General features: G+C 46.8%; 1 protein-coding gene across 3 annotated transcripts in view; it reads left to right on the top strand.

Moving 5' to 3' along the window:
- Nucleotides 1-21,642, top strand: part of Stk36 (serine/threonine kinase 36) — a 29,260-nt gene extending 7,618 nt beyond the window's left edge. For all 3 annotated transcript variants that reach the window (XM_048459003.3, XM_048459004.3, XM_087904330.1), the window contains 20 exons: nt 166-335; nt 483-679; nt 1,401-1,500; nt 2,228-2,371; nt 5,142-5,321; nt 6,594-6,691; nt 7,322-7,427; nt 9,333-9,483; nt 10,431-10,558; nt 11,412-11,516; nt 12,132-12,230; nt 12,319-12,407; nt 12,636-12,699; nt 12,860-12,970; nt 15,416-15,490; nt 16,294-16,465; nt 16,702-16,849; nt 17,064-17,211; nt 17,735-18,481; nt 19,455-21,642. In XM_048459003.3, coding sequence (XP_048314960.3) covers nt 166-335; nt 483-679; nt 1,401-1,500; nt 2,228-2,371; nt 5,142-5,321; nt 6,594-6,691; nt 7,322-7,427; nt 9,333-9,483; nt 10,431-10,558; nt 11,412-11,516; nt 12,132-12,230; nt 12,319-12,407; nt 12,636-12,699; nt 12,860-12,970; nt 15,416-15,490; nt 16,294-16,465; nt 16,702-16,849; nt 17,064-17,211; nt 17,735-18,481; nt 19,455-19,598 — 3,176 coding nt within the window. In that variant the 3' untranslated portion in view covers nt 19,599-21,642. The remainder of the gene's footprint in view (nt 1-165; nt 336-482; nt 680-1,400; nt 1,501-2,227; nt 2,372-5,141; nt 5,322-6,593; nt 6,692-7,321; nt 7,428-9,332; nt 9,484-10,430; nt 10,559-11,411; nt 11,517-12,131; nt 12,231-12,318; nt 12,408-12,635; nt 12,700-12,859; nt 12,971-15,415; nt 15,491-16,293; nt 16,466-16,701; nt 16,850-17,063; nt 17,212-17,734; nt 18,482-19,454) is intronic.
- The last annotated feature ends 2,610 nt before the right edge of the window (nt 21,643-24,252 follow it).

A 24,252-nucleotide genomic window follows, 5' to 3' on the forward strand; every position in this document is an offset into this window, starting at 1 on the left:
CACCTCGGACTTCTTCCTCCTGTAGCCTAGCTTTTACCACTCCTGCTTTTTGTCAAAATGGCCTCTTTCCACAGGGGCCTACAGACACTGAAGTTGTCCTGGTCAAGAGGACATGGTGGCCACAGCCCTAGAATAATCATGCCCTCTCCTCTTCCCCCTCTGCAGTAATAACTGAACCAGCAGGTGCAGATTTGGGCACTCCGTTTACTAGTCGTCTGCCTCCAGAACTTCAGGTCCTAAAGGATGAACAGGCCCATCGGCTGGCACCCAAGGGTAGCCAGTCTCGCATCCTGCACCAGGCCTGTAGGCGCGCAGCTGAAGAAACCAGGCAGAAGGTGTGTGAATCAGAGGAAACGATGACACAGACAGGCTAGTGACTTGGGGGAGCCGGGGGAAGAGGTGACTTTCAGAGAATTGGCAAAAGACTATGGATGGGATCCACACTGCACAAACAGTTCTCTTGTCTCCTACCCACCTCTTAGAAAGAACAGGATGCAGGACCTGCCCTTGAACAAGAGGATAGGCCCAGCAAGGTGACAGCAAGCACAGCCCCTGTGCCTGGACTAAAGGCTCCTCCTCAGGAACCAAGCCTCTTGGCTAGTATATTAGACTCAGAAATGAAGAGCAACTGGGAAGACTGGGGGGCTGGAGAAGCACCGCCTACGCCTCAGGGAGAAAGGTAAAGTGGTTTGTGTGTGTCGGGGAGGGAGACAGTTATCAGTAGAACTCTGGCTACAATCAAAGCAAACATAAAATGGCTCTGTCACTAGCCATTGCCCTGACATAGATAGGGCTTTAGGAGTGAGAGTCCAAGGTTCTTGGGTTCTAATTCTTTGTAGTTTACTTTTTTCTTTTCTTTTTCTTTCATATGTGTGGGTGTTTTGCCTGTATGTGTGTTTGTGTATCATATGTGTACAGCGGCTTCAAAGGCCAAAAGAGGGCATTGAATCCCCTGGGAGTGGAGTTACAGACAACTGTGAGCTACTGTGTGGGTGCTGAGACTCAAACCTGGACCTCTGGAAGAGCAGCCAGTGCTCTAACCCCGGCACCGTCTCGCCAGCCCTCTCATTGTTTCTTAGTTCATCAGGAAGCTTGAGGATTTCGTCTTCCTGTCTCAGTTGTGCTTTGAAATGACAAGGGCCATTTCTGTCTGAGAGGGAAAATAATTGGAGTGGAAGGGCACGGGTGAAAAATCAAGGTCTACTTGAGAGTAAGAGCTAGCTGGGAGGGTGAGAACCTGTGTGTGGATGTTAACACTTACTGAACTGACCACATCCCATAATCTACTTGTCTGCCTGGTTCTCCTAGGCCTTCTCCTGAGCTCAGAGGGCTATACAGGGCAATGAACCTTAAGCCTCACAGGTCTGGAAGTCATCTTACTCCCAGCTTTGCTTTGGCAGGGAAAACCACATCACCTTGGAGTGTGAGCAAGCGTTCCCAGAGCTGAGGCCAGAGACGATGGGCCGGCAGAGCCCTGATGTAATATATCTAGAAAATGAGGTGAGACATTAGATGAGTGCTTTTCTAGAACAGTATGAGCAATAAATACAAGCTCCCTTTGTGTTAAAATGGCTTTGTTATAGGTTTATAGATTTTAATTACAGATTATGTGAACATATAATTCTCAAAAATTAGAATACAGAGATAAAATTTAAGGTAGATGTTAGCACATTCCCTATTTCCAGTGTTTTGGGAGGTTGAGGGGAGAGCATCTCTTGAGCCCAGGAGTATCTAGCTAGCCTGGGCTACAAAATGGAACTTTATCTAAACAAACAAACAAAACCAAAACAACAACAAAATCATAAATAAAAATGAAGGTCTCTGTTGAACCTTACCTCACTTCCAGAGATGGCTATCATTACTAATCTGTTTCCTTTCAGATTTTCTGAACTTCACATATAATTTTATGTGCAGTTTGGCTGTTTCTGCATTATTGGATTTATCTTATTTATTGCATTGTGCTTCTTTTACCATATGATCTAGCGTAGGGCTTGTTTCTACATCAGAGCATGTATTTCTTCCTTAACCTTTGTGTCACTTTTAGGGTTCTAATTTTTAAATTTTGAAATAATTTCAACTTGAATAATCATGGGGCTGGAAAGCTGAGCTCAGCAGTTATGAACACTCCTATGCTGAAGGAGCCACTGGCTGCTCGCTGTTACCCCATTAGTCACTCAGTTTCTAATCTGGGGTGACTCCTCTTGACCTCTTCACTCCAAACGCCCAGGAGCCAGACAGCGACGACGAGTGGCAGTGCCTGCTAGAGACGACCGAGCCTGTGCCCGTCCAGCTGAAGTCCCCCCTCACTCTGCTGTGCAATCCTGACTTCTGCCAGCGCATCCAGAGTCAGCTGCGTGGGACGGGCGAGCAGGTAACAAGCTGCTCTGTGAAAGATGATGGGACAGTCTTCAGAAATGACGTCACCACCTTAAGGAGACAGAGAGCCTGTCTAACAGAGGTTTTTCCCATGCCTGCCAGTTCCCAAATAACCACTCACAGGCTTAATATTACTTATAAGTGTTTGGCTGATGGCCCAGGCTTATTATTAGCTAGCTATTACATTTAAATTAATCCATTTCTATTAATCTATGTATTGACACGTAGTCTGGTGTTACCTCAGTTTCTCCATGTCTTGCTTCCTATGTGCCTGGCTTGTGTCTCCCAGATTCCACCCTTATTTATTTATTTATTATTTATTTATTTATTTATTTGTATTTTGTGTATAAGTGCTTGCATGTACACCTTCATGCCAGAAGAGGGCATCAGATTCTATTGCAGATGGTCTTGAGCCACTATGTGGGTGTTGGGAATTGAACTCAGGACCTCTGGAAAAGCGGCCAGTGCTCTTAACCAGTAAACCATCTCTCCAACCCCCACCCTTCTACTGTATCTCTGCTTTGATTTCCTGCATGGCTCTATCTTGCTTTGCCATAGGCCAAAACAGCTTTATTTATCAATCAATGAGAACAACACATATTCACAGTATACAGAAAGACATCCCATAGCAGTCCTAGAACTCAGAGATCGGCCTGCCTGTGCCTCCTGAGTACTGGGATCAAAGGTGTGGGGCGTGGGACACCATGGCCCGGCCTTGAAGATTTTTCTAGACATTACATTACAGAGTTTTAGCTTTTTTTTCTTGTTTTGTTGTTGTTGTTGTTGTCGGTTTTTTTGTTTTTGGTTTTTGGTTTTTCAAGACAGGGTTTCTCTGTGGCTTTGGGGCCTGTCCTGGAACCAGCTCTTGTAGGCCAGGCTGGCCTCGAACTCACAGAGATCTGCCTGCCTCTGCCTCCTGAATGCTGGGATTAAAGGCGTGCGTAACCACCGCCTGGCTCATAGTTTTAGCTTTACATTAAGATCTCTATCTCTGACCCATTTTGAGTTAATGTTTGTACATGAAATAAGTTCATCTCTTTGTGTGTTTTTGAAAAAAATTCTTTTCCCACTGAATTATATTGCTACCTTGCTCTTATTTCCTGGATCTAACAATTGTCATCCTACTATTGGACCCTGCCTTCCTTTCTTCTTTTCCTTTTTTCTTTTTCTTTTCTTTTCTTTCCTTTCTTTCTTCCTTCTTTCCTTCCTTCCTTCCTTCCTTCCTTCCTTCCTTCCTTTCTTTACCTTCCTTCCTTCCTTCCTTCCTTCCTTCCTTTCTTTCTTTCTTTCTTTACCTTCCTTCCTTCCTTCCTTTCTTTTTTGGTTTTTTTGAGGCAGGGCTTCTCTGTGTAAATCCCCCGACTTCCCTGGAACTCTCTCTGTAGCCCAGGCTGTCCTCAGATTCAGGGAGCCACCTGCCTCTGCCTCCCGAGTGTTGGGATTAAATGCATTTGCCTCCATGCCCGGCTATTGGAGCACTTCTAATGTGAGAAAGCCAGCTAAAATCTCTGTTTCTAACCTGGGAGGCTAGGCAGATGGTTTCTTTTCTTTCTTTCCCAATCCCTCTTTTTTTTTTTTGAGACGGTATCTACCAGGCTAGCCTTGAATTCACAAGATGCCCCCCGCCCCCATCTGCCCCTGTCCCCATCTACCCCCCACCCGCCTGCCTCTACCCCGCCTTGATTAAAGGTGTGTATCACCACACCTGGTGCAGGTGGTTTCTTGAACCCAAAGGATTGAAACCATGAAACTGACCTAGGCAACATAATGGAACCTCTGTTTAAAAAAAAAATTAACCAGTTATTATGAATGAATTTGGGGCACATGCTGTGGTGCATGAGTTCAGCTCAGAGGCAGCTTTGTGGACCTGGTTCTGTGTTCTCCTTTTACATGCGTTCTGATCAAACTCAGATCATCAGGCTTATGCAGCAAGCACTTTACCTGCTGAGCCATCTCACCAGCCTAGCCTTCGTCCCTCAGAAAACAAAGGTTTTGGCCTCTGAGATAAGATTTCTGATTTGTGGATCAGAATTCACAAAGACCTAGCTATTGATCTATGCTAGGGCCCTGATCTGTATAGATGGATCCATTCTCTGTCTTTAAGACGAGCAGTTCTCTTTACTCCCATCTCACTGTGAGATGGGAGAGTAAATGCCGAATTGAGAACAGCAAACTCTGAGGCATTTGGTATCAGTGTTACTCTTTTGAAGAATAGCCATGTAAACGTATGGTACTTTCCTTAGAGTGCAGGCTGCATACAGATACATGTTGGGCTAAAGTTGGCATGAGAAATGTGGGCAGTCCTTGTTCTAGAGCTGAATGATGTCTTGCTTCTCTGGAGTTAAATAACATCGTTTCATATCTGTTTTTTTTTTCCCCCAGAAAACTCTGTGTGTGTGTGTGTGTGTGTGTGTGGTGGTGGTGGTGGTGGTGGTGGTGGTGGTCTTGCTGCTATTGTTGTTTTTAAGGTGAAGGGCCATCAAAGGGAGGAAATGAACAATATTGGTACTGGGCCTGGTGGACAGATCTTGAGGTCCCCTGCCCCTTGGTCACTGATGTTCCATGTCAGGTGACCTTCCCTAGTTATTTCTCTGGTGCAGTTCCCCTGTGTTTCTGTGCTTCCTCCCTGGCTTTTCAACTCCTCCATGTAGGAATGCAGACATCGGTCTACTCTGCTAACTCCTTTGAGTTGTTTGGTATTTGTGATTCTTCTTCCTTTACCTATAATTATACCAATTGCTGTCTCTTTTTCTCATGTCCCTCAGATCCTGAAAGGCATCCTAAAGGGTGCTTCCCAGCTGCTTCCTGCGCTCCGTGTCCTGAGCAGTCTCCTGTCCAGCTGCAGCGACTCTGAGCATTTGTATTTCTTCTGCCAGGAGGCAGGACTGCCCGGGCTGCCCCTTAGCCTCCTCCGGCACAGCCAGCAGAGCAGCAGTATCCAGCAGGTACCCAGCCCAGCGGCTCTGAAGACAAGCCGCTTTTCTTTACTTTCTTCTGGAGTTGCCGTCTGTCTGACCCGACTGCCTCTTCTTTTCTAGCCTTCTTTTTCTAATTACCAGACCATCACTTGCAAATTCTGATGCCTTCTGGGTCTAAACAAGTAGTATTAGTCAGTGAAGAAGACGAGGTAGGCATCCAGCTGTCTAAGCAGTAGGGAGCATATTAGTCATCCCAACCTAAATGGGCATCTTCTCAACCCCAGCCCATTGTCGTCATGTGAGAGTTTAAGCCAGTGTACCTAATCTGTTTTCTAACAGAAGATAAAAATCAGAGTTTTTTTATTTTTATTTTATTTATTTTAGTGTCTTTTTTTTAAGATTTATTTATTTAAGTATACTGTGGTCTGCCTGAATGCATACCTACAGGCCAGAAGAGGGCACAAGATCTCATTACAGGTGTTTGCGAACTACCATGTGGTTGCTGGGATTTGAACCCGGGACCTTTGGAAAAGCAAGCAGTGCTCTTAACCACTGAGCCATTTCTCCAAATCCCCAGAGTTTTTTTTTTTTAAATGGGTAATTTCTCGATATTGAGAAGAGTTGCTATAGAGGGTTGGACTTCTGCTTTGTTACCTTGTTTTCTTTTCTTTTCTTTTTTTTTTCTCTTTGGTTTTTCGAGACAGGGTTTCTCTGTAGTTTTAGAGCCTGGCCTGGAACTAGCTCTTGTAGACTAGACCAGGCTGGCCTCGAACTCACAGAGATCCACCTGCCTCTGCCTCCTGAGTACTGGGATTAAAGGTGTGCACCACCACCACCCGGCTGTTACCTTGTTTTCAAAGCAGGTCATTGATGTTCAGAGATTGGTCCCTGCAGTCACTGCCGATGGCCACATGATAGGTAGGAGAGCTAAGATCAAGACTCAGTGTGTCTGGGGCCAAACCTCTACTTCCTGCATTGGGCCCTGACATGGTTGAGTTTAGAGGACAGCTCCCCCTCCCCCTCCCCCAGATGATGCAGGCATGGTAGGCAGCCCTTAGGATGCTGTCCTCTGCTGCTAAGTATTGAACTCATAAATATAAGGAACTTAAGAGGATAGTTTTGTCCCCCACTCCAGCATGCGGCCCGAGTCAAGTGGCGTCTGCAGATGGTCTGTGACTCTTTGACAGCGCTTGACTCTCTCCACCTGGTCCCTTGACTGGCGCTCTGCATGCCTTTGCTGCTGCTTTTTCTGCCTTTGGTCTTCATTCCTCACGCTGCCCTTTGCTCCTTTCTTCACAGCAACCTTGGTATGGGGCCTTCTTACGGGACCTGGTGGCTGTGGTTCAGGCCTACTTTTCTTGTGCCTTCAATCTGGAGCGGAACCAGACAGGTGACAGGTGGGGGAAAAGACGCTTCTGCCTCGCTGGCCAGGGTGGCAGTGTGGCTTCAGTTTCTACTCCATTTCTTCTGCTCCTCATTAGGAGGAGACCAAGTGAGAAGTGGTGCTGTGTGACAGGGTTAGAGACGAGCTGACTAGCCTTCAGAATTTAGTGGATCTCATAAGGACCACTTCCAGCTTTGCCCCCCCCCTTTTTTTTTGGTTTTTTGAGACAGGGTTTCTCTGTGTAGCTTTGGAGCTGTCCTGAAATTTGCTGTGTAGACCAGGCTAGCCTCAAACTCACAAAGATCCTGTCTCTGCCTCCCAAGTGCTGGGATTAAAGGTGTGCACCACCACTGCCCAGCGACAGTCAGATTCTAAGAGTCAGCAATTACCCAGCACAGTTGGGCCTCAATGGAAGGACAAATGTGAAAACAGCTGAGAAGGGTCTTTAGCAGTGTTTGTGAGATCTCCCCTTCCCTCCCCCCATCCTCTGTCTGTGTGTCTGTTAGCAGAGTTGGAACGAGGAACATTCTGATGTATTCTTTGGCAAAGATCTCCTAGGTTTCCAGAACTGACCCATTTGCCATGCCATAGCCAGGCTTTTAGTGGGAGGATGGAAAGATAGCGTGGGTTTATTCTTCCCCAGCCTGCAGGTGTTTCAGGAGGCTGCCAGTCTCTTTTTGGACATGTTGGGGAAGCTGCTGGCCCAATCAGATGACTCCGAACAGGCATTTCGAAGGGACAGCCTTATGGTAATCTCCTCCCACTTTCGAATTTTGTCTTTACTGTCTTTTCCTGTCTTTTTCCCAGCTCCTTTCTTGTGATTGTATCAATTTAACAAATGCTGAATTCTCACTGTGTGCCACATGGATAACAGAGTCTCCACCTGTTGTAGTGGCACATGCCTTTGGTTAGTCCTAGTACTTAGGAGGCAGAAGCAGGTGGATTATTGAGTTTGAGGCTAGCTACATAGTGAGTTCCAGAACAGCCAGAGCTACATAGAGAAACCCTGTCTCAAAGAAAAAGAGCCAAGCAGGGAAAGTGAAGTCCATTAGAACTTTGTACATGGTGCAGAGGAACCACTAAGGAAGATGCCATGAGCTCTGCATGGAGAGCCCTCATATGAAGACTGAAGTCATGTGTGCTTTTCAAGAACACATAGCAGCAGTCAGGTAGTAGCAGTGTTTGCCTTTAATCCGCGCACTTGGAGGCAGAGGCAGGAGGATCTCTGTGAGTTTGAGGTCAGCCTGGTCTACAGAGTGAGAGCCAGGGCAGACAGGACTACACAACACAGTGAAACCCTGTCCAAAAAAACCCCAAAAATATAAATAAATAAATAAATAAATAAATAAATAAATAAAGTAGTAGCTTGCCAGCTTGGGTGGAGCAGGGAAGGTGATAGGCCACTTTAGATAGAAAGAACACTATATCTAAAATGTGAAGGCATTGAGTAGTTTAACATATATCAGAGGCCATAAATATAAGCATCTTAAAAGATAGATAGATAGATAGATAGATAATAAATAAATAATTGAAAAGCCAGGCATAGTGACACATACCTTTAATCTCAGCATAGGGGGAGGCAGAGACAGCTCTCTGAGTTCAGGGCCAGCTTGGTCTACATATAGACATCCAGGGCTACATAGTGAGACCCTGTTTGGAGATCAGAACAAACAAAAAGCAACAAAAAAAAAGATGAAACATCTTGCAGACCAGCTAGTATTCTCCAGCCTTGTTTATGAAACAGACTCATGAGCTCCTCTAATCTTCTTCCTTACACCCTGAGCTAAGGACAAGAGAGTGGAGGATTGAGTGAGAGATAGCTGCGTTGTCACTGGTCAGGGAGGACACAGACACTTATGTCCAAAGAAGACGATTGTATGGTTGTTGTTGAAACTAGCCATTGGGAACATAGCTGTGGGATAATTTTCCGCCTCCAGTTAGCAGCCTGTTGCCTGAGAGTCTAGTTTCATCTTCTTCCTTTCAGGTCAGAAAGCTTTGGACGGCTAGACTAAATTCTGGCCGGTAGTTCGTCGCCGGAGTTACCAGTCATCACCTGTCATGTTATTGAGTACTGAACAATTATTGAAATAATTGTTCCTCCTCCTGAATTTCTGAATCATTATACCTTTGTTCCACATTTTCAGAAACGTCATCTAGGGAGATGCTGATGAGAAAATAGAAGGGTTGATTGGACAGATGTAAGACTGTGTGCAAGGGAGCTGGGTGGTGGTGGCGCCCGCCTTTAATCCCAGCACTCGGGAGGCAGAGGCAGGCAGATCTCTGTAAGTTTGAGGCCAGCCTGGTCTACAAGAGCTAGTTCCAGGACAGGCTCCAAAACTACAGAGAAACCCTGTCTCGGAAAACAAAACAACAACAACAAAGTGTGTACAAGGGGTTGAATCCCAGTACACAGAGAAAAAGAGAGAGAAAGGGAGAGAGTGGCCATGGGAGGGGAAAAAGAAAGGGAAGAATTCACCCCAAATCTTCCTTTGTCAACCAGGAAGACTGTGGGTGCATTTTTTTTCCCCTGGGAAGAATTCTTAGGCTAGACTACTGTCTCCTGGACTCTTAACCCTTTTCCCGGGTTCCTGGGGGTATTTCCTGGAACCATTCAGGTTTCTGATACCCTGATATCTCCACTCTTTTCCCTTCAGTGCTTTGCTGCGCTGTGTGAAGCTGTGGATGGGAACAGCCGGGCCATCTCCAGTGCCTTTTACTCCAGTCTGTTGACCACACAGCGTGCGGTGTTGGATGGGCTCCTTCATGGCCTCACAGCTCCACAGCTTCCTTTCCACATACCGCCAGGTGATCTGACCTTCTTGTTCCATGCATAGGTCAGCCTATGTCCTTCCTACTTCCATCACTAGAATGGTGCCTGCCTGGAACTTGACAAAAGTGTAAATGGGCTTGGGGATGTAGCTCGTTAGGTAGAGTGCTTGCCTAGCACGAAGCCCTGGCCTTGACGGCACATGCATGTAATCCCAGCACTCTGGAGGCAAAGGCAGGAGGATCAAGTTCAAAGTTATCTTCAACTTCATAGTTTAAGGCTTGACTGGTGTTGCATGAGGAGGGTGGCCCTTTGTTCCTTCCTGGCAGCCTGGCTAGCTTACACCCAAAATAATCACACAGAAACTATATTTATTTAAATACTGCTTGGCCCATTAGCTCTAACTTTTTATTGACTAACTCTTACATATTAGCTTAACCAATCTACATTAATGTGTATCGCCATGTGACTGTGGCTTACCGGCAAGATTCTAACCAGCATCTGTCTCAGGCAGGAGATCCATGGCTTCTGTCACTCTGCCCTTCTTCCCAGCATTCAGTTTTGTCTTCTCCACCTACCTAAATTCTGCCCTATCAAGCCAAGCAGATTAACCAATGAAAGCAACACATAAACAGAAGGACCTCCTACACCAGACTGGGACATAATGAGACCCTGTCTCAAAAAAGCCAAAAAGCAGGGCTGGAGAGATGGCTCAGAGGTAAAGAGCACTGACTGCTCTTCCAGAGGTCCTGAGTTCAATTCCTAGCAACCACATGGTGGCTCACAGCCATCTATAATGAGATCTGGTGCCCTCTTCTGGCATGCAAGCATCCATGGAAGGATTGTTGTATACATAATAAATAAATCTTTAAAAAAAAAAGCCAAAAAGCAAAGCAAGACAAAACAAAAAAATCCTAAAAGGTTGACTTGGGGAGCCTATGAGAAACAACCAGACCTTACCAGTATGCCTTTCCACTCTCCATAGGAGCCCCACAAGTGAGCCAGCCACTGCAGGAGCAGTGTGAAGATATACCCGGAGCCATTTCTTCTGCCCTGGCAGCCATGTGTACTGCTCCTGTGGGGCTGCCGAGCTGTTGGGATGCCAAGGAGCAGGTCTGAGATCCAAATTCTTGCTTTCTTCTCTGCAACTTGGGAACCAGGGAGTCTGGCCATACTTGCTGCTGAGAAACAGAAAAAAATTAAGCTTTGGGCTTCTCCTTGCTCAGTATTTCCAAAAACAGACACTCTCCTGCTGGTCTGGGCCACTTATTCGCCACAGATGACTTGAATTCGAGAGAGGTGACCCAGACCCAGAAAGACAATTATCACATGTACTCACTCATAAGTGGCTTTGAAACATAAAGCAGAGAAAAACCAGTCCACAAATCACAATCCCAGAGAACCTAGACAACAAAGAGGACCCTAAGACAGACAGACATGGATCTAATCTACATGGGAAGTAGAAAAAGATAAGCTCTCCTGAGTAAATTGGGAGCATGGGGACCATGGTAGGGGGTAGAATGGGAGGAGAGAGGAAGGGAGGGGAGCAGAGAAAAAGATATAGCTCAATAAAAACAATAAAATAATAATAATAATAATAATAATAATAATAATAATATGACTAGAATTCCTATATGTTGGCTACCTGGCTCAGCAGTAACTGCCCAGGTGATAGGGCAGCCAATTGGAAGTCATTATGTTTCTCCAGGGTCAGGGGTCACACAGATTGAGCTTCCCTACCTTGTTACTTACTAGCACTTCCCTTTAGGCCTGCCTACATTAAGGCCAAACTTGGGTAGGATTCGGTTCTCCACTGGCCATGGAGACTGGGCATAGAACGGGGCCTGAGGTTTCTAGTGAACCTAAGAGGGTCCAGCAAGAGTCTGAGATTTCTGACCAATTGAAGATGTGCAAGGAATGGAGATAGAATAAGGGAGATGGTATAGAGCCGATTTTGTCACCATAGGTCTCATGGCATTTGGCCAATCAGCTGACTGAAGACAACAGCCAACTGAGGCCAGCCCTTGTCTCTGGTCTGCGGCATCATATCCTATGCCTCCACCTTCTCAAGGTACTTTCTTCCCACTGCCCTCAATGCCTGGGATTTCTTTTAACTCCCAGGAAAGGGAGGGAGGGGAGGAAAGAAGGGAAGGAGAGAGAGAGAGAAAAGAGATTATCTGTAACTGATGGTGATGCTGGCCTTTAATCCCAGCACTCAGGAGGCAGGGGGAGGCTGATCTCTGTGGGTCAGAGACCAGCCTGCCAGCCTGGTCTACATAGTGAGTTCTGAGTCAGCCAGAACTCCAGAGGAGGAAAGTTCCATGGGGAGGGTGATTGAGAAGAGCATCACATGATGGCTCCCAGGAAGCAGAGAGAAAGAATAGGTATGGTGCACTGGCGTCTGGTTTTTCTTTCCCTTTGATTACGTCCAGGCCTCAGCCTGTGGGATACTGCCATATGCTCATTCAGGACGGGTTTTCCACGCGTTGGAAAGGCCCTCACAGAAACACTCAGGTGTGCTTTACTTAGGTCCTTCTTACTCCAGTCATAGTACTGTCCAAATTGTCACAACCCCATGTGTGGACACCAGCTCTACTGAGAGGCTTGCCTGCTTTTCAGCTGAGCCTTCCACTGTAGGACCGCAGGGCTGTTCTGTCCACTGACAGGCTCCTTCCAACTTCCCTAGGTTCTCTACTCCTGCTGCTATATCAGTGAGCGTCTGTGCCATATTCTGGGGCAAGAGCCCCTGGCCTTGGAGTCACTGTTGATGCTGGTCCAGGGCAAGGTAAGCCAGCGATACCGACACGGCTGGGTATCTCATGGTGCTCCATCTCTCCCAGAAGTTGTTCTGATAGCTCAGGTTTCCTTTGTAGGTACAAGTAGCAGATTGGGAAGAGTCCACTGAGGTGGCACTCTATCTCCTGTCCCTTCTTGTCTTTCGGCTCCAAGATCTGCCTTCTGGGTGAGTCATAAAGTCAGGCCTCTCCACTAAAGTCTTCTTCCCTAGGAGCTATCCCTGACACATAGCTTTTTCCTAGAAGGAGCTGAGACAGAGAGAACAAAGAACAGGCCTGGATTGTCATCACCTCTGGGCCTGGGGGTAGATGCAGCGTGGGTGGAGAGTGCAGTACACAGGCGAGGGGGGACACTGACCAGCCCGTTGTAACCCTCCATGGTCTCTCTATTCCAGGATGGAGAAGCTAGGCAGTGAGGTCGCTGCGCTCTTTACCCGCTCACACATCGTCTCTCTCGTGGTGAGCTTTCGCTCTTCTCCCTCGCCTTCCACCCCTTCCTCTGACCCCCTTGGGAGCAGATGGCCTTTGTCCTATTTGCAGCTGTTTCTGCAAACATCTGTCATGTCCTGAACACCATTCGGATTCAGATGGCCCTCCTTTTCCTCTACCTTTCCCACAGAATGCGGCAGCCTGTCTCTTAGGACAGCTTGGTCAGCAGGGCGTGACCTTTGACCTCCAACCCCAGGAATGGATGGCTGCAACTGCACATGCCTTGTCTGCCCCTGCAGAGGTGAGGTACTGCGGAGGGCCAGATGTGGCTCCTCTGAGTCCAACACCAGGACAGCCCCCCTGGGAAAAGACCAGATCCAGTAAGCCCCTCTTTAGCTGGGTGGTAGTGGCACACGCCTTTAATCCCAATACTCGGGAGGCAGAGGCAGTCAGATCTCTATGAGTTTGAGGCCAGTCTGGTCTACAGAGCTAGTTTCAGGACAGGCTCCAAAGCTACAAGGAAGCCCTGTCTTTAAAAACAAAAACAAAAAAATGAAGAAGAAGAAGAAACCCCTCTTCCTCTCCTTTGCCACCAAACAATGAGCTGCTCTAAGCCAGGGCTGATCAGGGCCTCTTCAAAGATGGAGGCAGGGAGGGAAAGAAAGGAAGCTGCCCAGTTACCTGAGGCAAGAGCTTCCCTTTTGTCCAGTTACCTGAAGCAAGAACTTCCCTTGTCCAGTTACCTAAGGTAAGAACTTCCCCCCTTGTCCAGTTACCTGAGGCAAGAGCTTCCCCCTTGTCTAGTTACCTGAGGTGAGAGCTTCCCCTGTCCAGTTACCTGAGGCGAGAGGTTCCCCCTGTCCAGTTATCTGAGGTGAGAGCTTCCCCTTGTCCAGTTACCTGAGGAGAGAGAGTCCCCTGCCTGCTTCAGTTCCCTCCAGGAGTCTGAAGTCCTTCCTGATGCTTTCTTTTACCTTATCCCTTCTCACTCTGCTTTTTCTGCTTTTTCTTCTTGATAAGCATGGAGAAGTAGCTGATACCCTGTCTGTTCTTTAGGAACCTGGGCCATTATGTGGCCTCTTGATTTGCTTTTTCTTTTCAGGCCCTTTGAAACTCTTTTTGTTTGTTTGTTTTGTTTTTCGAGACAGGGTTTCCCTGTGTAACAGTCCTAGCTGTCCTGGAACTAGCTCTGGTAGACCAGGCTGGCCTCTAACTCACAGGAAATTGCCTGCTCTGCCTCCCAAGTGCTGAGATTAAAGGCATGGGCCACCACCACCCGGATTTTTTTGGCTTTTCTAGACAGGGTTTTTTTGTGTAATCCTAGCTGTTCTGGAACTTGATTTGTAGACCAGACTGGCTACGAACTCACTGAGCTCTACCTGCCTCTGCTTCCTGAGTGCTGGGACTAAAGGTGTGCACCACTACTGCCTGGCAAAAGTTATCTCCTCCACACACATAAATTTGGAACTTTTAATTCCTTCATTTTGGAAAAGGGAAAGATTTCATATAATTGTCATTCTTACATATATAGAATTTATTGTACTTTGTAACGTATCACATCTCCCACAAACACACTTGGAAGCTTAGACACAACAAAAGTAGTAATAGTGGCCTGCTTGTCCTTGAGAAAGCTGACTTTCAGAGGGATTGTTTCCTTAGCTAAGGCAGTAACACTCACCCAGTTCCTCTTCCCATGATCCTGTCTTGTCGCTCTGTGGCACCATCACCGACCTGCCCGGGTTTATTTGTGCCTTGTGTGTCCTGTCCTCTTGGCTACTCAACGATTCCCCCTCTATTGTTTGTTTTCTTCACGGCCACCAGAGTGAGCACTTTAAAGGAAAAATATGGCCTTCCATTCATTCAATGCTTTTTGAACATAGAATTGTGTGTTGAGTGTTTGTACTATTCTAAATTCTGATAGTAAAACAGTGGATGCGGTATTTTACAACTAGTGCTAATGTGGAGCCTAAGTCCTACTGCGTGAATCTTCATTGGCTTCCCACTGCTTATAGGAAACAGTTCAGGCTGTAGACCAGAGCTTCTCAACCTGTGGATTGCAACCCCTTTGGGGGTTGCATATCAGATATTTACAGTATAATTCACAACAGTAGCAAAATTGCAGTTATGAAATAGCAATGAAATAATTTTATGTTTGGGAGTCAGCCCAACATGAGGAGCTGTGGTAAAGGGTCGCAGCGTTAGGGAGGTTGAGAACCCCTGCTGTAGACTGTCACGGCCTGTCTAAGACCCATGGACTATAAAGGGTTGCATTCATTTCCAGAATTGAGTATGAACGTGTATGCCTACCAGCTTTCCTGTGTGCTATGATCTGCACTTCTCAGAATATCCTGCCTTTCTAAGGACACCTTCCCTCTTCTGTCTTTACATTCTTATTTCTTTATTTTGCAGTGCTAGAGAATGAACCCAGGGCCTGACACAACCTTGGTAAACGTCCAGCCCTGCCTTTAAAACGTCTTCTGCCTCTAGGAGGCACTGATGGCACATTCAACTGTGTAGCTAACTTCTTGTTTAACAATCATCTTCCTAAACTGGAATTGGTTTTGGACCCAAAAGCTTCTCCTACTAGACTGTCTGTCTTTAGGAACATGATGGAAGAATAGTAAAGAACCAAAACTTATAAATCTAAAGCTTGTCCCGTCTGCCAGGCCAAAGTGCTGGGAGCCTGGTCTGGGGAGCTACCTCCTCTCTCTTGAATATCTATGTTCCTCTTGCCTCTCTCCAACAGGTCCGGCTGACTCCACCGTGCAGCTGTGGCTTCTACGATGGCCTCCTCATTCTTCTGCTTCAGCTCCTTACCCAGGTACAGGTGTGCTGTGAGCTGGGGAGAAGCAGAGAGAGGAACTGGGCGTATTTCCAAGCCACTGGCAGATGAAATGAGGAGGCAGCCCATGCTTGCTTGTCTTCTCACACTGCTGTTAGCCTTACTAGCCTGAACCTCACGCCCACCCTCAGCAGGACCCTTGAAGTGAGCTGTTCAGCTGCATCCCCCAGGGACCCAGGGAGAAAAGAGCTTCTCTGGAGTCTGGATTTAGGGTTTGGGTTTGTGGATTTTTATTATTGTTGTTTGGATGAAATTTTTCGTAGGAAGATCAAGGAGTTCCAGGCCAGCCTTGGCCATGTAGTGAGTTTGAAACTAACCTGAGGTATATAAGCTCCTGTCTCAACATACCAAAAAAAATGTTTTTAAATAAGCCTTGTACACAACTTGACCTTGACATGAGCTGATCTGAACAGGATAATTTCCTGGTTTTCCATGGGCGCATACAGAGGTTGAGAGATTGAGTTAGATTATAATAGGAAAGGAACATAAATTGGGTATGGTGGTGGATTTACAATCCTAGGGTCTGAGAGCTTGAGGCAGGAGGATCCCAAGTTTGAGGGTAGCTTGAATACATAATAAGATGCTATTTTCTAAAATGAAGGAGGGGGGAGAAAAGGAGGAAAGATAAGGGGAAATGGGAAAGGAAAGGAAGGAAAAAACAGAAATATTATCTAGGAAGACAGAAGGAGTGATTTCAGTGACTCCATTTCCCAGTATGGTTAGGGACAGAAATGACAAAGGGAATCTGGATTCCTGACTTGTGCATACCCCCTCTCTAACAGGGGAAGCCTGGCCTGGTCAGGGATGTGGCTGCTTCTGAGGTGTGGACCATCCTGTGGCACCGCTTTTCCATGGCCCTGAGGCTACCTGAGGAGGTGACTGTACAGGAAGACGATCTGTCACTGTCAAGTCCACCCAGTCTGGAGCCTGACTGGACACTGATTTCACCCCAAGGTGTCTTTATCATAGCTCTGTTTGTAGAGGTCCCATTTCAAAAAGAGGAACTTAGAACTGGGTTAGCCCACAGATAATTGCTCCTACTGTGTTCAGAGAGGGTAGTAGAGTCTATAATGGACTTTCTTACCAATAGGGAACAGAAAGGACCAGATAAGTTCTGGGATCCTTGGGTGATCAGTGGCATCTGGTCATCTTGCTTGCTTTATTAGGTGTGCATTCTCTGTTGTTTTCAGGCATGGCAGCCTTGCTGAGCCTCGCCATGGCCATCTTCACCCAGGAGCCCCAGCTATGCCTGAGCCATCTGTCCCAGGATGGAAGTATCCTCATGTTGACCCTGAAGCACCTGCTTTCTCCCAGCTTCTTGCATCACCTGAGTCAAGCGTGAGTCTGAGTTAGAAACAGGAGACTCAAAGTCAGAGCCAAAAGGGGAGGTGGAGGTGGGGGCAGGAGAGAAGTAGCCGACAGCTTGATTTATACTACTAGAAGTGGGGTAAGGATTAGGCTGGACACCTAAGGAGTTGCTGAGATTGGGAGAGAAAACATGAAGTGAGGGAGGGAAGCGTCAAAGAGTAAGCCTGTTTTGTTCCCTTCCTAGGCCTCAGGGGCCCAAGTTTCTCCCTGTTGTGGTACTCTCCGTGTGCCAGCTGCTCTGCTTCCCTTTTGCCCTGGATGTGGATGCTGACCTCCTTGTAAGCATCTTGGCTGACCTCAGGGACTCAGAATTTGCAGTCTACCTGCTTCAGGTACTTGGAGAGGTGATTCAGGTGTGATGGTGGGAAAGGAAGATGGCCAATGTTGTATCCTCTGACTCACATCCCAATAGTTCCAGGGCTCTCCGAGGCCCTCACAGAGGAGGGCATCAGCTTGACCAACGTGCTGCAGAGGAGGCAGCACTCAGACCCAGACAGACATGCACCTGAAGGGTCTCCTCTGTCCACTGGTCTCTTGCCTGGTTCTATTGGAACTCACTAGGGAGGCCAGGCGCTACAGCTCAGCTCCTTGGTCAGGAATTACTTTGACAATTTGCCCTGGATATTTGGAGACAGCAATTGTGCCCTTGCAGAGCCAGGTGTAAGTGTAGAAAGGACCTGCTCTTGAGCTTCACATGAGTTTCCTGCTTTTGCTATGGGGCTCTGCTCTGCTTCCAGGAGTGTTTCTCTCCTTGACTTGGCATTTCTCTTGCCCAGCTTCAGGGCTTTCCCTTCCCCATTGCAATGTACCTTCCCCTCTCCTGAACCCCTTTACCTGAACTTTCCTTTCTCCCAGGTCTGCTGCCACCACCTTCCATTGTTACAAGCCGAGCTGCCCATTGGTCTCCTTACACGCCTGGCCCTCATGGATCCTACCTCTCTCAAACAGTTTGTGGACACAGTGACTACCTCTCCTACAACCATCATCTCATTCCTCTCTGTTGTTCTTCTGAGTGACCAGCCTCCTATGATCTCTGACCTTCTGTCCCTGCTGACCCACACAGCTCGGGTCCTGTCCCCCAACCACTTGTCCTTTATCCAAGAGCTCCTGTCTGGCTCTGATGAATCCTATCGGCCATTGCGGAGCCTCCTGGGCCACTCAGAGAACACTGTGCGGGTCCGTGCTTATGGGCTTCTGGGACACCTGTTACAACACAGCATGGCCCTGCGTGGGGCACTACAGAGCCAGGCTGGACTGCTCAGCCTTCTGCTGCTAGGCCTGGGAGACAAGGACCCTGCCGTGCGGCGCAGTGCCAGCTTCGCTGTGGGCAATGCAGCCTACCAGGCTGGTCCCTTGGGACCTGCCCTGGCAGCTGCAGTGCCCAGTATGACCCAGCTGCTTGGAGATCCTCAGGATGGTATCCGGCGCAATGCTGCATCGGCTCTGGGCAATCTGGGACTTGAAGGATTGGGAATGAAGCTGTTACAGTGCCAAGTACCCCAGCGGCTCCTAGAAATGGCATGTGGAGATCCTCAGCCAGCTGTCAAGGAGGCCGCCCTCATTGCCCTTCGTAGCCTCCGACAAGAGCCCTGTATTCATCAGGTAAAGTCAGGGGACTTATGAGCCATGAGGCCCCTGCAGTTCACAGCATTTCTCTAGTGTAATTTGTGAGGACCTAGGACACCTAGAAATACAAAATATGTCCCTGTCTGGGTGTAAGAAACTCAGACAGTCTGTTGAAGATGGGTTTCTCGTTTGCCCTCTGCCGCCCTGGAGAAGGGAAGGTATCTGGAAGGCTCCACTGAGCTAGGACATACCTGAGATCACAAGAATTGTAGCTTATCTCTTCCAGACACAAAACAGGAGGGAGATGGGGGAAAACCATGAAGATGCCAACTGTTTTTGTACTGTGCTAAGCATTTGACCTTTATTACCTGGTTTAAGCTATTATTACCGTGATTTTGTAAGCTAGGAAACCGAAGCAAAATAGTGACTTGTCAAAGTTACAATGCTACCTGGTGAGACTGGGCTTTTGAGCCCATAAGTCTGGGTCTAGAGTCTGTACTCATCAAATACTATCTTATTTTGCTTCCTCTGCTTGATATTGAGTCTCTAAAAAACCCGGGGGGGGGGTCGCATCTGAGCGATCACAGAGTGGAGTACGTCAGTGTGGTAGCATTAGGATGATGGCATTTGACAGGGTGGTGCCGGCACTAAAAGAGTTTCCCTCAGTCCATGTAGGGAAACATCAAAAGGGATGCTGGGTTGGAAATGAGAGACCCTCTGGGAAGCAGACGTTCAGGCTGCCTGTCAGTTACTGCTGCTTTCCTTAACCTCTTACTGGCAACAAGTGCCCAGATCACTTGGTGTGTTGATTTTATGCCCAATACCAAAGAGAGTGGAAATAAATACCTGGGTCTTACTGATTCATAGCTTGCGAGATTTCTTGTCTCAATCAGTCTATCCTGAATCCCCCAAAGGCCCATTTCTCTTTTTGTGACTGTGCCAAGAATGTGCCAGCACCACCATTTCTCACCCTTACATCATATTCTGCCATTTATTTCCTATTCCACAGGTGCTGGTGTCCCTGGGTGCCAGTGAGAAGTTAGCCTTGCTCTCTTTAGGAAATCAGTTACTGCCGAACAGCAGTGCCAAGCTTGCCTCTGCCAGACATTGCCGGAAGCTCATCCACCTCCTGAGGCCAACCCACAGCACATGACCCCAGATCCCTGGGGCTCACTATCCTCATTCTGTCAAATCTTCCTTCTTCTCCTACCTGAGGTACTAACTCAGCCGAGAGCTGAAGAGACTGAAAGAGAATGATAAGCTGCCAACTCCCCTGCGAGCAAGAAACTAGAAGAGATTTTCGTATTAAAGCTCTTTCCTTTCCCTAGATTCATGATGATTTGATTCAGTAAACTTCATCACTGTTGGTTCCAGAGGAAATTCCGTCCTGTCTACATGCAGGGGTCTTTCTCCCACAATGTGCCTTTAACCCCAGGACCATGCCACCCAGCCAGGCCTTAGGAAAACATATCTGCCTTGCTGGATCTCTTCCTTTCTGAATCTCCTGTGATCTGCCTAGCTATTTAGCCCCTTTACAGCAGTCTCCATCTCAGGTCTAGCCTGTGGAGATGAATGTCATCTCCCCTGTTGTTAGGGGTTCCTTAGCCCTTAGCCCACACTCCTCCCATGGGCGGGGAGTATGTGTGTGTATAAATTACATATGTATGTATGTATGTGTATATATGTATGTATATATTCTACTTGTAAACACTTATTGGAAATGTGCCTGATCCTACTTGAAGCTTCCAAGGTAAGGGGAGGGTGCTCAGACCCTCTTCTGGCATCTCTTGTCATTGGAAGCCTTGTGACCCTGTTCACACAAAATCCTGGTTTGGAGAATTGTTTATACCTTTCCAGGCAAGGCCAGGGGAGCTGATACAGAGAAGACTGGGACTAAAGAGGTAAATCAGGGTGCTTTGAGATGATAATACAGTCATTTTAATATTTAGTGCAGTGTCAGTGTATATGGAATCCTAGCTGCTTTGGAAGAGCGGCTATTTATAGAGACTGTGGGATTTGCCAGAAGAGTGTTTGACAGTCCCATCAATTAAAATCAAATTTGACAGGACATTTCAATTTACCAGGAATGGTATTTGGCAGATGCGTTAGTTAGAATCTAACAGTATGTGTATTAGGAAGCTTAACTGAGACAAGCTTCCAGGGCCCTGATTTCTCCATCCAGTAAATGGGGAGACTCCTCTTGACGTGGCTCAGTGGTGAGTGTTTGCTGCTTATGTATGAGGTTCTGGGTTCAGTCCCCAGCAGAAAGGGAAGGGGGAAAAGGGGTACCTTGATGTCCTTCCTTGATTAAGGTTTGTAAGAAATGAAAGATAAGTGTGCTTATCTATATTTTATAAGGAATTTTATTATTATCTACTGTTACATTTGAGCAAAAGTAGGATTTCTCTAAGACCTTCCTTAATTTCCTGCTCTCCATATTATTTTAATTCAGCACACACACATGCACACACGCACACACACACACACACCATACACACATATACACCACACTCACTGTCCTGTGCACCAGATACTGTGCCTGTCACAGAGTTTCCATTCTGACCAGAAGAACAGAACTTATTAAAATAAGTGAACTGAAGCTGGGTAGAATGTCAACCATTAAAGAGGCTGAAGCAGGAAGATCACAGTCTCAGGAGTGTAAGACCAGCCTGAGCAACATAACAAGAGCCAGTCTCACAAAGTAAGCTAATTAGATAAACTACATAGATAAACTACATAGAAAGGTGATTTTTAAAATGGTCTGGAATTAAAAAAAAAAAAAAGGTCGAGAAAAGGGCTTAAGAATCACCAAGCTGGTCATGTTCCCATCCCCACCTGCCCTCAGTCCACTCACAAAATCTCTAATTTCCCCTTCCCACAGAGATCTGGGTGTCTGCCTAGCGTCTCCTGGGCTGTGGATTGTAGTAGCATGGTTATCCTTATTTTACAGCCAATATTGACTCACGAGTGAGTACATACCATGTTTGTCTTTCTTGATCTGAGTTACCTCACTCAGGATGATGGTTTTTTTTTCCTAGTTCCATCATTTGCCTTCAAATTTCCTTGTTTTTAACAGTTGAATAATACTCCATTGTGTAAATATACCACATTTTCGTTATCCATTCCTCTGCTGAAGGATATCTAGGTTGTTTTCAAGATTCTGGCTATTACAAATAAAGCTGCTATGAATCAGCTGAGCAAGTGTCCTCGTGGTATGACTGAGCATCCTTTGGGTATATACCCAAGAGCAGTATAGCTGGGTCTTGTGGTAAGCTAATTCCCAGTTTCCTTAGAAACTGCCACACTGATTTCCAAAGTGACTGTACAAGTTGAACAAGAGCAACCAGGTTGGCGTGGGGAGTACTGAAAGGGACTACTGGAATGGGAGGCGCGTTTCGGGGTTTTATAAAAACCTGGTACAAGGGAATCTCGCAGGAATCTACAAGGAAGACCCCAGTTTAGACTGCTGGCAAAGACAGAACTGGCCCATCTCTTGTGACCAGGTTGGTACCTAGCCCAGTTGTCATCAGAGAGAGTCATCCAGCAACTGATGCAGATGCAGACACATAGCCATACATTAGGCGGATTTAAGGGAATCTTGCAGAAGAGCAGAAGAGGAGAAAGAATTGTAAGAGCCAGAGTTGTCAAGGACACAAGAAAACTTACAGAATCAACTAGCCTGGGCTCATAGGGGCTCAAAGAGACTGAAAATCAGGGAGCCTGCATGGGATTGACCTAGGCACTCTGCACATTTGTTACAGTGTGTAGGTTGGTCTTGTGGAACTCCAAACAGTGGGAACAGGGCCTGTCTCTGACTCTTTTACAGTCTGTTGGGACCCTACTCCTCATGCTGGGTCACCTTGCCCAGCCTCAATACCTGAGGAGGTGCTTAGTCTTACTGCAGGTTGATACGCCAGGTCCTGTTGATGCTCATGGGAGACCAGCCCTTTCCTGAACAGAAACAGAGCAGGAGTGGATTGGGGTTGGGAGCAGAGGGAAGGAGGGAGGGGGCAGGGACTGGGAGGAGAGGAGGGAGGGGAAATGCTGCCAGGATGTAAAACAAGTAAACAATTAATTGGGAAAAAGTACTAAGCGGAATGGGTCAGGTGGGCCCCTACCTAAAAGGTGCAGCTGAGCTCACCCTTGAAGGAAGTAGAGTACACAGTGCAGTCATCCGAGGGAAAGACCTAGGCACCGAGGACGGTCATTTCAAAGGCCCTGATACCATGCCTGCCATGGAGCTGTCAGGAAGCCAGTTTCCAAAAAAGCGAAGGTGAAGAGGCAGCCGGGCGTGGAGACTCACGCCGTAATTCCATCTCTAGGTAGACAGGAGCAGGATTGTAAATTTGAAGCCAAAATTCCAATACTGCAGCAAAACATTCAAAACCTAGAAAACAAAATATAATATCACCCAAAAAGAAAAAGACAAAACAAACACCAAATTGTAACCAAATAAAAATGCACATAAAAAACCTGTAGAGCCCATTTTTGTTGTTGTTGTTGATCAATCAACTACCACTGAACATTAGATATGCCCTGGAGTGTTATTCTATTGAAGAAAACTGATTTGCCTTCTCCCAGCAGATATAAATGACAACTCCATTGTTAACTGTAGGACCCAGCCATGAGAAGGACCACCCAAAGGAAGTTCATAACTTCCAACCATTATCACCTGCCAGTGTAGCCCTGATAAGCTTAATGGAGGCCTGAGTCTCAGTACTTTACCCTGAGGCAATACCTGGTTGCAGGAAGGACCACAAACTGAGATTACCTAGGCACCACCCAAGAACAGACCATCCAAAGGAAATTCCTTAGGTTCCAACCCTCGGAGATAGGATCACTTGCCAGCACACATTCACCAGGACACCCCTAGACAAATGTCAGTCAATCAGGGATCCTGATCCTCAGAAACCACTCACCCCCACCTTTACTACTATAAAAACCCAACTCTAACTGAACTTGGGGCTCTCCGATTATTCCAACATGTTGGACACACGGAAAGACCGAATTTGCAAACTTACATAAAATAAGGGCTCTTTGCTTTTACATATAGGACTTGGTCTCCTTGTTGGTTTTGGGGGGACTTTGCAGATCTGGGCATAACATTAACCATTAACCTAGTGGCTAGGTTTATATTTTAAAAAATAAAATAAGATAAAACGAAAACTATCATATCACAGCCAAACAAGAAAATCCAACAGAAAGAAAGGAACCCAAGAGAAGGTACAAGAATAGGAGACCCACTCCTTCTCACACTCAGGAACCCCATAGAGTCACTAAATGGAAGCCATAATACAACGACAGAGGACCTGGTGCAGATCCATGCACACCCTGTGCACGCTGCCTCAGTCTCCGCGAGTTCCTATGAGCTTGGCTCGTGCTGACTTAGAAGGTCTGGTTTTACTGGTGCTCTCTATCCCCGCTGGCTCTTACACTCTTTCTGCCTCCTCTTCTGCAGGGTTACCTGAGCTCTTAGGGCAGGGATTTGATGGTCACATCCTATTTAGGACTGAGCGTTCCAAGGACTCTCACTTTTTGCATAATATCTGCCTGTGGGTCTCTGTATTTGTTCCCATCTCCTGCAGGAGGAAGCTTCTCTGATGATGGTTGAACCAGGCACTGTATTTTTCTTTCTTTTTTTTAGATTATTATTATTATTATTATTATTATTATTATTTGTTGCCATAGGTCCTTGGGCTATCTAGTCTCAGGTTCTTGGTCACCCAAGCAGTGTCCAGTATGGGTTCCTTCTCATGGAGTGGGCCTTAAGTCAGATCAGATACTGGTTGGTTGCTCCCACAGGCTTT

The sequence above is a fragment of the Myodes glareolus genome, chromosome 1 (genome assembly GCF_982192425.1).
Source record: "Myodes glareolus chromosome 1, mMyoGla1.1, whole genome shotgun sequence".
Taxonomy (NCBI): domain Eukaryota; kingdom Metazoa; phylum Chordata; class Mammalia; order Rodentia; family Cricetidae; genus Myodes; species Myodes glareolus.